The 13,252-nt window shown below is 41.2% G+C and overlaps 1 protein-coding gene across 1 annotated transcript in view; it reads right to left on the reverse strand.

Annotated features, from left to right (window-relative positions):
- adamts6 (ADAM metallopeptidase with thrombospondin type 1 motif, 6) overlaps positions 1-13,252 on the reverse strand; it is a 301,285-nt gene that overhangs the window by 42,804 nt on the left and 245,229 nt on the right. Inside the window, exon 20 of the mRNA XM_043689575.1 lies at positions 2,431-2,594. Within this exon, the coding sequence (XP_043545510.1) occupies positions 2,431-2,594 (164 nt within the window). The remainder of the gene's footprint in view (positions 1-2,430; positions 2,595-13,252) is intronic.

Here is a 13,252-nt window from a genome sequence, read left to right on the forward strand (position 1 = left end):
ATGACACAATATCCAGCCTTGAGTAGACAGGCAGCAAGTAATATTTGCTCCACACATGAGTCAGGCAATGACTGTCTCCAATAAAGCAGAATCTAACCACTTCACCTTGATTTTTAACAGTAATTTCATTGCCAAATCATCAACCATTAATACTCCTGAGTATTAAATTTTGCTCAAATATTATTTGTCACAGTGGAAACTGCAAGAGCAGCCACCAAAAGTTGGACCTCCTCTGGATTTGCAAGTATGTGCTGGTGGGCTCCAAGTTCTGCATGATGCTCAGTGACATACTGACATTGGACTCCTCCATACTCCAGAACTGTGCAGGAGCCATCTGGCAGGCTTGTCAATGTAGTACATTTGATTCCTCATTAGCATACTCCTGTGGCCTACTACATCAAAGTCCACCTCCTAGTCCCTGTAGCAAAGCAACCTGCAACTCTTGCCCTCTTCAGAGTATCCTTTTGCCAAGCCTAGCTACAGATCACATGGCCAGAAGCTTGTCATATGTGCTGGGATGCTCCTATGCATGTTTTTTCTGGAAGAAAGGATTTTTGGCAACTTTGTGACAATGATGCTTGAACTGCTCTTCCACTGCAGCCCTTAGAAATCTGTGTTAACCTGCTGACAGGAATTTCAGGCCCTGCCATTACTGACTTCTTTTAGCACAACTGGATGGAATGGGAAGGAATTAGATGAAATATGTATTCTGTCACATCCGTTTTAATCTCCAGATACTGCCCTTCCATCTAAAATAAAGAATATAGATGAAAATTCCAGTTATTTTATGAGAAGCCCTATTGCTACTCTACTGGCGATCAGTAATATAACCTCAGCAGGCTTCTAAACGTGATATTAATGAATTCAAGATGAAAAGGCAGCCAGGGCCACAAGACAGTGGTTTGGGTTAACATATACTTACCAACCTGCACAACTAAAACAGATCATCTGGTCATAATCTCATTGTCAGTTTGGGACATTGCTGTGGAGAAATTGAATGCCACATTTCCACATTTCCTGAATTACTGCATTAAGAAGAAATTAATTAGCTATAAGGAACTTAGGATATCCTAAGTCATGAATGATGCTTTACAAATCCAATTGTTTTTTCACTTTTGCTGGCAAGTCACAGCTGGCCAGAGGTACTTTCCAATTTTGAGCAATGGTTGTCTCTATTTGTTTTGCATCCAAACTGGTAATCTCTCAGTCAGTGATGTTCCTCAAACCAATGTACTCTAAGGTTATGGGTTTTCTACAACAAGGTGATATATCACCTCCTGAAATTGGGTGACCAGGGGCAGGACATGAGAACAGGTCTAAATTTTTCAACTTTTCCAAACAACTCCAAAACTTAATTGATTGAAGACTCATCACATCTCAAACCTAGTTTACAAAAGATGTACCTTATTTTTACATATTTGAGTGTACCTAGAAACTCTAACATGAACCTCGATGATTACTACTCCACTGATTTATGCTTGTATTGGCTGGAAATCAAATTTTCAGCCCAGTCAGTACAGAACAAAGGTAACATGTTTTGCTTATAACAAGGTATGAGCAATTGTTAAAAAAAAGGTTCAGCAGTTGCTTTGATAATAGTACTTAATGCATCTTCTCAAAATACGTTAACGGAAGGGTCACCGTGAGACTGTATTCTTCTTTAGCAAAACTTGTCAATCATTAATTCAATTATATTAATGTACAATAAATATGTTAATTATTGTCTATTTCTTGTTTGGCAACATTTGTAAAGTTTCTTAGGGAACTTTTCTAAATTTATTGTACATAACTGAGAATTAATAATGCTGCTATATGATGTCAATTGCCTCTGTTCTTGAATAATGCCAGCCCTTGTCTTAGTCAAGAGAAATTAGAATTAGTACTCAGGAACAGAAATGAGTAAAGACAAATGAAGTACAACACCTCAAGAGTTCAGCTGATTGAGGGAGTTTTCAGGACTTTCCTCAGGGACTTTCCTCAGAAGATCTAGCTGAATACCCACAGAAATATCAGTTACACATTTCTGCTGATTTTCTATAAAGATACCCCAAGAATATTGTTGGCAAATGAGCACTTAAACCATACAAACCAATTACATACAAATTTGATTCTCAGCCTTTGCATCGAACTGATCGCAGCCAGGATAGCAGTAGGGGTCCTCTAGTTTGTATTGGTGGTCCTGAGTTAGGGAGCGGCAAATCAATGTTTCAGTTGCTCTTTGGAATATGTGTGTGTATACAGGGTCAGGTTTGGCTGTAATTGTTCCCTGTTGACACTCACTGTCTAGACTAGTATATATAAAAGTGGAGAGTAAACGGCATACCAAACACCCCACAGCAAGGAGTCAAAACTTTTAAAGGAGGAAAGCATGAAAATAAACAGAAGAAGCAAGAATAAAATAAATGAATACAGGATTTTTTTTAGAATTACCATGACAACTAGAGTTTCTGTGGTAGGCCCTAATGCCTCCAGAGACTCTGGTTCATCGGCAGGTCTCCTGTAATGGAAAGCTGTGCCAGCAACGTCAAATTTTCTTGGCCAGTCAATGGTCCAGGCACCATTTATGTAATATTCATCACCTTCAGATTTCAAAGCTATAAGTAAAAATGTTCCAAATTACTCTTAAGACAAAACTTCAACAACTTCAGAAAGAAATGAAAAAAAAACACTATTAAATTGCATGCAATTTGAAGGTAATCATGAGTGTAAAATGCTGCTTAAAGGCTGCAAAAGAAACTGCTGGATATATTCAGTAGGTTAGGCAGTAGCTGTGGGGAAACATACTGGAGTTAATAGGCTGAATTCATGTTGGAGGTGGGAGTAGTGGTGTGAGACTGGAACATTGTCTTTGGCTGTTATGTTCCCTTCACCGCCCCATTTTAGTCAAGACAGGTTTAAGGTTTGAGTTGGGCTACCTGCCCATGGACAGTGGATAGCCTATTAATGCAACTAAGACCAATGTTCTGAGAACAATGTGTATTTTCTAGTTGACCGGTGCAGTAGCCAAAACCTGTCTTTGTCTCAGTGGCAGTTTGGAAGATAGTGTTTCAGCATCATTTTAATCCTCCCTGCTCAACTGCAGCTTTGAAAAAGTGGCATGGTGACGACTGAGAACACAGGCTTCACTTCTACACCAGTGGTCAGAATATCTTTAAAAGATGGTGTGTTCAGAGGAGGTCTTCTTTCTGAGACATGCTTTCTCTCTTTTTTCAATTTAGGTGAGCAATGCCTACCTCTGACAATGGGGAAGCCACTGTCTCAGTTCTGGAGGACTTCCATTTGACCAAAATAAAAACAAAAAGTGCTGCACAAAATCAGCAGGTCTGGCAGCATCATGGAGGGAGGTGTTTCTAGTCTGATACGCTTTGTCTTCAGAACTGAAAGGGATGGAAAATGGGCATTTTATGTTGTTGACACAGAAACAGGACGGGCAAGTGGAACAGAGTGTGAAGGTGTCCAGGGCAAAAACAACAGGATTGCTAATGGTGGTAATGGAGAGACAGTATGTAAAGTAGGTGTAAATGATATGAGGAAAAGCAAACTCAACAAGACACAACCATGCTGGAGATGTATAAAAAATGGAGGTCACAGGTCATACTCTGAAGTTGTGGAATTCAATATTGAGTCTTATAGGCTATAAAGCATCTATGTGGAAAATGAGATGTTGTTCCTACAGCTTACATCGTGTTTCTTTGGAATACATTTCCAAAGTGGAATTCATTGCCACGGAGTGCAGTGGAAGCCGGGACGCTAAATGTCTTCAAGGCCGAGATTGATAGATTCTTGTTGTCTCGAGGAATTAAGGGCTACGGGGAGAACGCTGGTAAGTGGAGCTGAAATGCGCATCAGCCATGATTGAATGGCGGAGTGGACTTGATGGGCCGAATGGCCTTACTTCCACTCCTATGTCTTATGGTCTTATGGTCTTATGGTCTTAATACTGTAGCAGGCTCAGGGCAGAAATGTTAACATGGGAGAGAAATAGTTTCTTGAAATGGCAAGGAATTGGAAGGCCAGGCTCATTCCTATAGACAGATTGGAGGTGTTCCTCCACTCACAATGCAGACACCCTGTCTGCATTTGGTCTCAACAATGTAAAGGAGACTGCAGCATGAGTAGATAAGATTGAATGAAGTACAAGTAAAACATTGCTTCACCTAGAAGGTGTATGTTGTGGCCTTGGACAGTGAGGAGGGAGGAGGTGAATGGGTAAGAATTACACCTTCTGCCATTGCATGGGAAGGTGCCTTTGGGAGTGAGGAAGTTTTAAGGAGTGATGGAGGTGTGGACCAGCATATCACAGAATGCTGAGAGTGGAGATAAGGGGAAGATGCTCTTTGGCAGTAGTGTTCTGCTGGAAATGGCAGAAATGGCAGATCCTCTAGATGTGGAAACTGGTAGGGTGGAAAATGAGGATAAGGGGAGCCTTATCATTCTTCTGGGGAGGGAGGGTAAGGTGTCAGGGTAGATGTGGGAGAGATGGGTTAGATATACTTGATAGCCCAGTCAACCACAATGGTGACGAGTCCTTGGTTGAGAAAAATGGAGATCACTTCTGAGGCACCCCGTGGAAGATGGCATCTTTGGAACAGACGTGATGGACATGGAGAAACTGGAAGAATGGAATAGAATCCTTCTTTCTGAACATCTGTCCTTAATTGGAAAGTGAGTGCACTCTCTGGCTAATAAGTATCTAACTCCTTCAGAATTACACTGATAGCATTGTTAAGAGTCAGACCCTGGAAATGGTCTGAACCCCAAAATGAAAAGTCAGCCCAAATATTCAGGTTGTTCCTACCAGATCTATTGACTATTTCCAATGTTTTCTATCTTTAATCAGATTTCCAACATCTGTGGTGCTTTGCTTCAGTGTTATTTCTTAAATAATCATTTCAATTAGAGACGTTTATAAGACTTGCATGCAAATTTCTTTTTGTATCGAAAGAAAGTAAATAAGTGAAACAATTATTTCCATACATAGGTACATACCCTAAAGGTCTGGCTGTCTGAAAACCACACAATTTTATAAGCTGTCATGCATCAATTTTAATTATTATTAAATGAGTAAAAGTTACTGGACAATTTGTCTAAGCACAATATTGGTGCATGCTGCCCTGGACTAGTTATCTTGTTCATGTGCCAGTCTTTTCCTGCACTTTGAGTGGTCACACTGACCCTTGACAATACCTGACCTGACTTGGCCTGACCCATATACTCGTAAACATATACAGCCTTGCAGGAGGCCATCTGGCCTCTCATGTTCATGTCAGTCAACGAAGATCTGACTATTCTAATGTTTTTGGCCCATAATCCTAGAGGCTATTACAATGCAAATGAATATCTAAATATTGCTTAAATGATATGAGAGTTTCTGACTCAACTACACTTTCAACTACTGAGTTTTAGACTCCTGCTGACCTCTGAATGAAATAAATTCCCCTCAACTCTCTTAGCTTTCGACCTCTTACCTTACATTTGTGCTCCCTGGTTATTCACTTCTCTACTAACACATACAGTGCTTTCGTATCCACCTTACCTATGACCCTCATAATCTTAATACATCCATCAGGTCTCCTCTCAAACTTCATTTCTCCAAGGAAAGCACCCCAATATAATCTTTCCTCATAGCTGAGATGCTTCAGCCCAGGCAGCATCCTGGTAAATCTCCTCTGTATTCTCTCTAATGCAATCACATCCTCTCTGTCATGTTGTGACCAGAATTGCACACAATAGTCAAGTTGTAACCTGAGCAGTCTTTTATATCGTTCAGCATAATGCCCTGTTGTTGTACTCTATCCTCGACCAATAAAGGCAGAATGCCATAAGTCTTCTTAACCAGCATATCTACTTGCCCTGCTATGTACTGCAGAACAATCAAAGTCCTCCTGATCCTCAAAGCTCTCAAGGGCCCTAGCACTCATAGTGTAATCACTTGCCTTGTGAGCCTTTTCTAAGTGCATTACCTCACATTTTCCAGGTTGAATTCCATTTGCCACTGCTCTGCCCAATTGACCACTTTGTTAATTTCCTCCTGCAAGTAATGGGTATTCTCCTCACCATTTCCCACCTTACCAATGTTTGTGTTATCTGCAAATCTCTTGATCATACCCATTATGTTTAAGTCTAAATAATTAATATAAACACAAACAGGATCGGTCCCAACACTGAACCCTGCAGTACCCACTGGAAATATTCCAGACACAGAAACATCTCTCTGCTATCACAATTTGTTTCTGTCTTCTCAGCCCATTTTAGATTCAGCTTCTCACTTTGTCTTCGATCCCATGGGCTCTTACCTTCTCGACCAATCAGGCATGAGTGAGTTTATCAAAACCTTCTCTAAAGCCCATGTTAGCCACAATAAATGCTTTACACTCATTAAACATTCCTGGTTACCTCCCCAAAAAATTCAAATTTCTCAAATACAGTGCTCTGTTAACAAATCTATGCTGACTATCAATGATTAATCCTGGTCTTTCCAAGTGCAAATACAACCCATCCCTTTCCCCACCAGTGAGATTTGACTGATTGTAGTTCCCCAGTCTATCCTTTCATACCTTTTTTTAACAATGGGACTGTAGTGACTGCAATGAGGTCAGCCAGGTGGACCTCACAAAATGTGAGTTCCCTGATTGAGGCTGTTAACCTAGCCCAATCAGGGACCCCTGACTGATACATATAAACAGGAGTGTCAGAGTTTCTGTTCACTCTGAGAGCTGGATCAATGACATGTGTAAATAAAGGGTGACTTGGTGACAGGATATCGGCCTCTGTGGAGTTATTTCAGTGGCAACAAAAGAAAAGCACATGCCTGAAGAAATTCACTCGCAACAGTTGTTTTTGAGTTGGAGTAAGCATTTCTACATCATACTGCAATTTGGGGAGCTTTATTTGTTCAATCCTGCAGATGAAGACTGGACCCAGTATTTGCAAAGAATGTGTTATTTTTTTCCAGGCAAATGAGACTGGGGCTATGAAAAGCAACAGGAAATTTTCCTGACAGCTTGTGGACCCACAGCATTTTCAGTTATTGGGAGCCTAACTTTCCCTGAGACACCAGATACTAAAACTTTTCAAGAATTGGTGGATTTAGTTAAGGAATATTACAACCTCAAGCCTCCTCTAACTTTGAGACACTATCGATTTTACTCAGCAATTCACCATGGAGAACCATGGAAAGCTGTATTGGGATTTCTGACTAGGCTAAGAAGACTGGCAGAGGACTGTGAGATGCTAAGAGACCATTTTGTATGTAGATTAATGATGTAACCACACAAAACAGCCTAGTAGCTGAAGTCTAACTGGACTTTAAGCATATTCGACAATGGGGTTTATCATTGCAAAATGCAGTTAGTGGACCATATGAGTTGGAGGGTAATCTTTTGGAAGTGGACACTTTCGACAGTCCAGCTGAACTTGGGAAGCACCACGTGAGTGAAGACAACTGCACAGCCTCACTCAGGACATGTCCTGAACAGTGGGACTCTAGATCAGCCTATAGTAAAACCCCAAAACAAAGCCAAGCCTCGGCCAAATGGTTAAAATTTTCTTTTGGATCCAGGCCGGCAAGCCATTATATTTGCTGCTGATATGCAGACTCAAGACAGGGAAAGAGCACACCCTTGAAAGTCCCCTGACATGTGGTTTGGAACAGTTAATTGCTTAGCAAAACCCAAATCAGAACCAATCAAAATAAACGTCCAGTTAAATGGTCACCTGGTTCTAATTGATGTGGGTACTAGCGTGCCCATTTCAGTGGTTACAGAACCAGTCTTTAATAAAATTCACTCTGGACTCCAACTCTTAAGTTTGTGCAAGCCCTCAGTTAGACTGAGAACCTAAAACAGGGATCTTTTACAGATAAAGGGTACAACTTCAGTTCCGGTCTCTTAAAAGAAGCAGCTGGTTCTGTTATCACTGATTATAGCAAAAAGCTTAGGCCCAAACTGGATGAGGTGAAATTGGTTGAGAAAGATTCACCTGATTGACTCAACATTTTTTGATCAGAAAATGGCTGCCTGAGTGAAGTCCTAATTAAATATCCTGACATTTTCCAGGGAGGTCTAGGGACTATCAAATGAGCCAAGGTCACCTTGCATGTTGACCAGGAAGTAATTCCATTATTCTGCAAGGCCTGCCTAGTTCCATTTGCCTTATGGGCAAAAGTAGAGGCAGAAATCACAAACAAAGAAATCAAACCAGTCTAGTCTGCGGAATGGGCAGCACTGGGTGTACCAATTATGAAACCCGACAGGTCAATTTGCCTTTGTGGGGATTTAAACAAATGGTAAACCACTTTTTGCAGTTGGATAAATATTCAATCCCTTACATAGAGGATATATATGCAAAGCTGGAAGGGAGATTGTCCTTCACAAAGCTGGACATGAGCCATGTATACTTGCAATTGTAGTTAGATGAGGATTCCCAGAAGTATGCTACAATTAATACCCATAAGGGTTTGTAACAATATATGAGACTGCCATATCGTAGACCTGCACAATTTTTCGGCAGATGATGGAAAATGTTTTGCAAGGTCTACCCCAGGTCTATATATACCGAGATGGTGTGCTAATAACGGGGAAGATGAATATGAAGTATTTTGAGAATTTTGACATTGTCCTTAGATGTTTCTCCAATAGGTATATGCTTTAGAAGGGAACAAAATCTGTGCTCCAGGCTCCCCAAGTGACCCAATTGGGCTACAGAGTTGACAAGATCGGATTACACTCATTGGAAGATCAAGGGAGGGTGATCAAAGATACCCTGGCTCCCTCATTAGTACCGGAGCTTAGGTCTTTCCTTAGGCTGGTGAACTATTATGGAAATCTCATTCATAACCTGGCCTTCACCTTAGTGCCTTTGCATTAACTCTTAAAAAAGGGTCAGCTTTGGAAATGGCTGCATAGCCAAGCCATAGCGTTCAAGGAAGTGAAGACACAGTTATCATTGTCTCAGGTGTTGGCACATTATGATCTCAAGTGAGACCTGGCATTGACATGCAAGGCCTCCCCGTTCAGTATTGGGATAGTATTAGCTCATAGGTGGCACATGGAAAAGAGCACCCAATAAAGTACACATCCAAGACTTTGACTAATACGAGAGCATAAATACATCCAGGTAAAGAAGGAAGGTTTGGCATCATATTTGAAGTCAGGAAGTTCCACCTATACCTATATCAACATACATTTGTAATAATAATGGAGCACAAACCTCTGCTAGGTCTACTTAAAAAGCACAAGGCAGTGCTGCACATAGCTTCAAGCATTGGGGTACAAATCTAAATCGTACAATTGCAAGTTGGAACACTGTCCAGGAAGTCATGTAGCAACCAGAATTGAAACCTTTTTAGACGCAGGGAAAGACCAGATCATAGTGGAGAATGGCATATTATTATGGGGAACAAGACCGATTGTCCCGAGCAAACTTCACCACCAGATACTAGCTGAATTCCACCAGGGTCATCCAGAGATTTGTTGAAGATATTGGTAACAAGGTATGTCTGGTGGCCAAGATTGGATGCAGACGTAGTTGTGTTGGTAGGGCAGAGCCCAGAGAGCCAACAAGAACAAAAATTACCGACAGTAGCTCTCCCACCTTCAAGGGATTGGTTGGGTAAACCTGGACTCAGTTACATGTCGACAATGCAGGTCCTTCCATGGGCTCAATATTCTTAGTCATAGAGTCATAGAGTCCAACAGCATGAAGACAGGCCCTTTGGCCCAAACTGGTGCATGCCGACCTAAATGTCTGTCCATGCGAACCCCATTCCCCTGCACTTGGCCCATATCCTTCTAATCCTTTCCTATCCATGTGTTTGTGTCATTGTGGATGTCCATTCAAAATGGCTGGACATGAGTAAAGTTCATTAATCAAACACAGGGATGATGATAGAAGAACTGCATGCATTCTTTTTGCAATAAATGGACTCCTGGAAGTGTTGGTCATAGAAAAACAGGCCATAATTTACCAGCAGGGAATTTGAGTATTTCCATTATCCAATGGTCTGGCAAAAAGAGCAGCCCAAACTTTGAAGGCAGGCTTAAAGGAACAGCCTACATCTTCTTTAGATACCAAACTGTCCTGGTTCCTATTTGATTATAGAATCTAAAGGGATAGTTCCAGCAGAATTACTAATAGGGAAGGGATTCTGCACCAGGTTAATTCTGATCTTCCTGGACCTGGAGCGGGGGGGGGGGAGGCGAAATGGCATCAGGAACGCCAATGCCAGATACAAGACTCCGCTAAGTGAATGAGACAGTTTACCTCAGAGATGAAGTTTGATGCAGGAACTACGGGAATGCCCTGAATGGGTAAGAGGTGTGGTTGATGCGAGGTCAGGTCCATTTCGGGTAGGTGTGATGGTCCTGAATAACCACGTAGACCGTATGAAAGCTGCAAACTTGCAAACGGTGCAGGAGCAAAACATGCCTTGTTTCTTGAGAGCCTTTCCAACTGTTTGGGAACCTGAGTGTCCTTCCTCTCCCGTCAAACATTGAAGATACCTCAGAATCTGAGATGGAAATGCCAGATGTCACTGCCTGACACCTGAGGCACCTGAAGAAGAGAATTAATTTCTTCCAAGACACTCCAGGTGCAAGAAACGATACACGCCACCAATAACAGAGGCCAAGGTGGAGGAACCTGACCGAGTGCTAAAACACCCCAGGAGAAGCTACAAAAAAAACCCAGCCTATGTCCTCGGACTCAGAGGGAAACAGACATAGTAATTGTAACAGGGCCAGCCAGCTGGACTTCATAGAATATGAGTTCCCTGATTGGGGATGTTAATCTGGTCCAATCAGGGAGCCCTGGTTAACGATATAAACAGGAATGTCAAAGGCTCTGATCACTCTGAGAGCTGACTCTGAGGGAGCTGGATCAGTGTCAAGGACTCTCCATGTGTAAAGAAAGAGTGACTTGGTATTGGGATACCAGGATCTGTGGTGTTATTTCAAGGACAATATCAGCAGTCCTCTGGCACCTCATCTGTAGCCAGAGTGGATTTGAAAATTATTGCCTTGCTTACCTCAACAGTCTGATGTACATCTCATCATAGTCTGCAGATTCATCCACTTTTAAGACTGCTAAATCCAACAGTATTGTATCTTTATGTTAATTTATTCAAATTTTAGAGTCTTCTAGAATGCTGTTTATACCCAGGGCATCCTTTGCAATTATGAGGAATGTGCTCATTTATTCTGGTACTATGTGCAGATTCCATCGATGATACCTATAAACTCTATGCACTTACATAAAATGACCCAGGATGGAGCATCCTGTCAGCCAAACTTACCTTATTATTTATCTTTTACCCAAATGTACTCCTTCAGACTCACAAAATTGTTCCAGTGCAAAATGGGGCCGTTCAAACCATCCTGTCTGTACGGGCCCTCTGAATGAGCAATTCACTTAGTGCCATTCCTCAGCCCCTAAGAATTTTTTGTATTCTTCCTTTTCAAATAGCAGCTCAATTCCATTCAGAATGCTTCAAATGGACCTGCCCTCCACCAAACTCGATGACAAAGGATTGCAGATCTTAACTACTCACCACGTGAAAAATATCATGGGTTTTTTTTTGGAAAATTACTTTAAATCTGTGCCCTCTCATTCTCAATCCCCTCAAAAGTGGGAAGAGTTTCTCCTTACCTACTCTGTTATGGCCTCTCCTGAATTAAATACATCTATCAAATCACCTCTTAGCTTTCAGTTTCTCCAAAGAAAAGAGTCTGAATTTTTCTAACCTATTTTTATAACTGAAGTCCGTGATCCCAGGAGACATTCCCGTGGATATGTTTTGCACTTTGTCTAATGTCTTCATCTGCTTTATCAAGTGTGAGTTCCAGAGTTGGACACCAATCTCCATTTGAACCCAAACTAGTGTCTTACATAAATTCATTACATCTTTCTTGGTATTGTAGTCTTTGCCCCTATAACTAACGTATAAACCAAGCTGTCAACCTATGCTGCCATCTTCAACAACCTAAGTACATATATGTCAAGGTCCCTCTGCTCCTGCACCTTTAGAGTTGCAACATTTATTTTAAATTGTGACCTCATGTTCTTTCTACCAAAATGAACCACTTCCCATTGAACATCATCTACTGTCTGTCTGCCCATTCCATTGACTTGTTTATCTCCTTCTGAAGTTCCAAACTAACTTTCTCACAGTTCACAAAGCTTCCAAGTTTCGTATTATCCACAAACTTTGAAATTACGACCTGTACATCAAAGTCTAATTTATTAATACACATCAGGTAAAGCAAGGGTCTCAACATTGATCCCTGAGGGAACTCGAATACAGACCTTCCTCCAGCCCAACAAACATCCACTAACTACTGCTCTTTCTGGTCATCCTTACTTGTGGCTACTGTTCCTTTTATTCCAACTTTATTCACCAGTCTATCATATGGCTCCTCACTGAATGCCTTTTGGATGCTATGTACCCTACATCAACAGCTTTGCCCTTGTCAACTCTCTATTACCTCATCAGAAAATATTAAGCATGTTGACATATGACTTTTCCCTTAATTAATAAGCTTTCCTTAATTAATTAGCATTTGTCTAAATACTATTAATCTTGTCCCGAATTATTGTTTTGAAGTTAACACAGTCAAAATTAACCTGACTGGCCTGTAATTGCATGGCTTATCTTCACAGCCTTTCCTGAACAATCGTATCAATTCTGTAATTTTCCAGTTCTCTGGCATCACCCTGAATCCAAGGTGGATGACAAAATAATGGTCCATGCCACTGCAACTTCCTCTCTCACGTCTCTCACTATCCTTGAGTTCATATCATCTGTTTGCATATTCACCTGAAGTACAGACAGCATATACAATACATTCTTCTCACCAATTTTAAACGTTTCTAGTGTCTACATGACCTCCTCTTTAACCATGACCTTCTTCCATGGTAAAGACAACTGTAAACTATTTACATAATATCTCAGCTATTCCTTCTGCCTTCATGTGTAAAACGTTTTTTGGTTCCTGGTCAGCTAATCAGCCATACTCCATCCATTAACCCCTCTCCCTTTACTATTTATATGCACACAGGAGACTTTGGGCATTCCTTCTAGTTTGACTTACTGTTTCTTTTCATACTTTCTCTTTGAATCTCTTATTTGCAAGATGGGGCTCACAACATGGATCTGTCCTCAGCCTTAAAGGTCTCTGGTAAAAAACTGGAACCTCAGGAACCTCAAAATCATTTCCAAACTGCAACTGGACCCCTCCACACAGTCTCCCAATTC

Source organism: Chiloscyllium plagiosum, chromosome 1 (genome assembly GCF_004010195.1).
Source record: "Chiloscyllium plagiosum isolate BGI_BamShark_2017 chromosome 1, ASM401019v2, whole genome shotgun sequence".
In the NCBI taxonomy this organism is placed as follows: Eukaryota; Metazoa; Chordata; class Chondrichthyes; order Orectolobiformes; family Hemiscylliidae; genus Chiloscyllium; species Chiloscyllium plagiosum.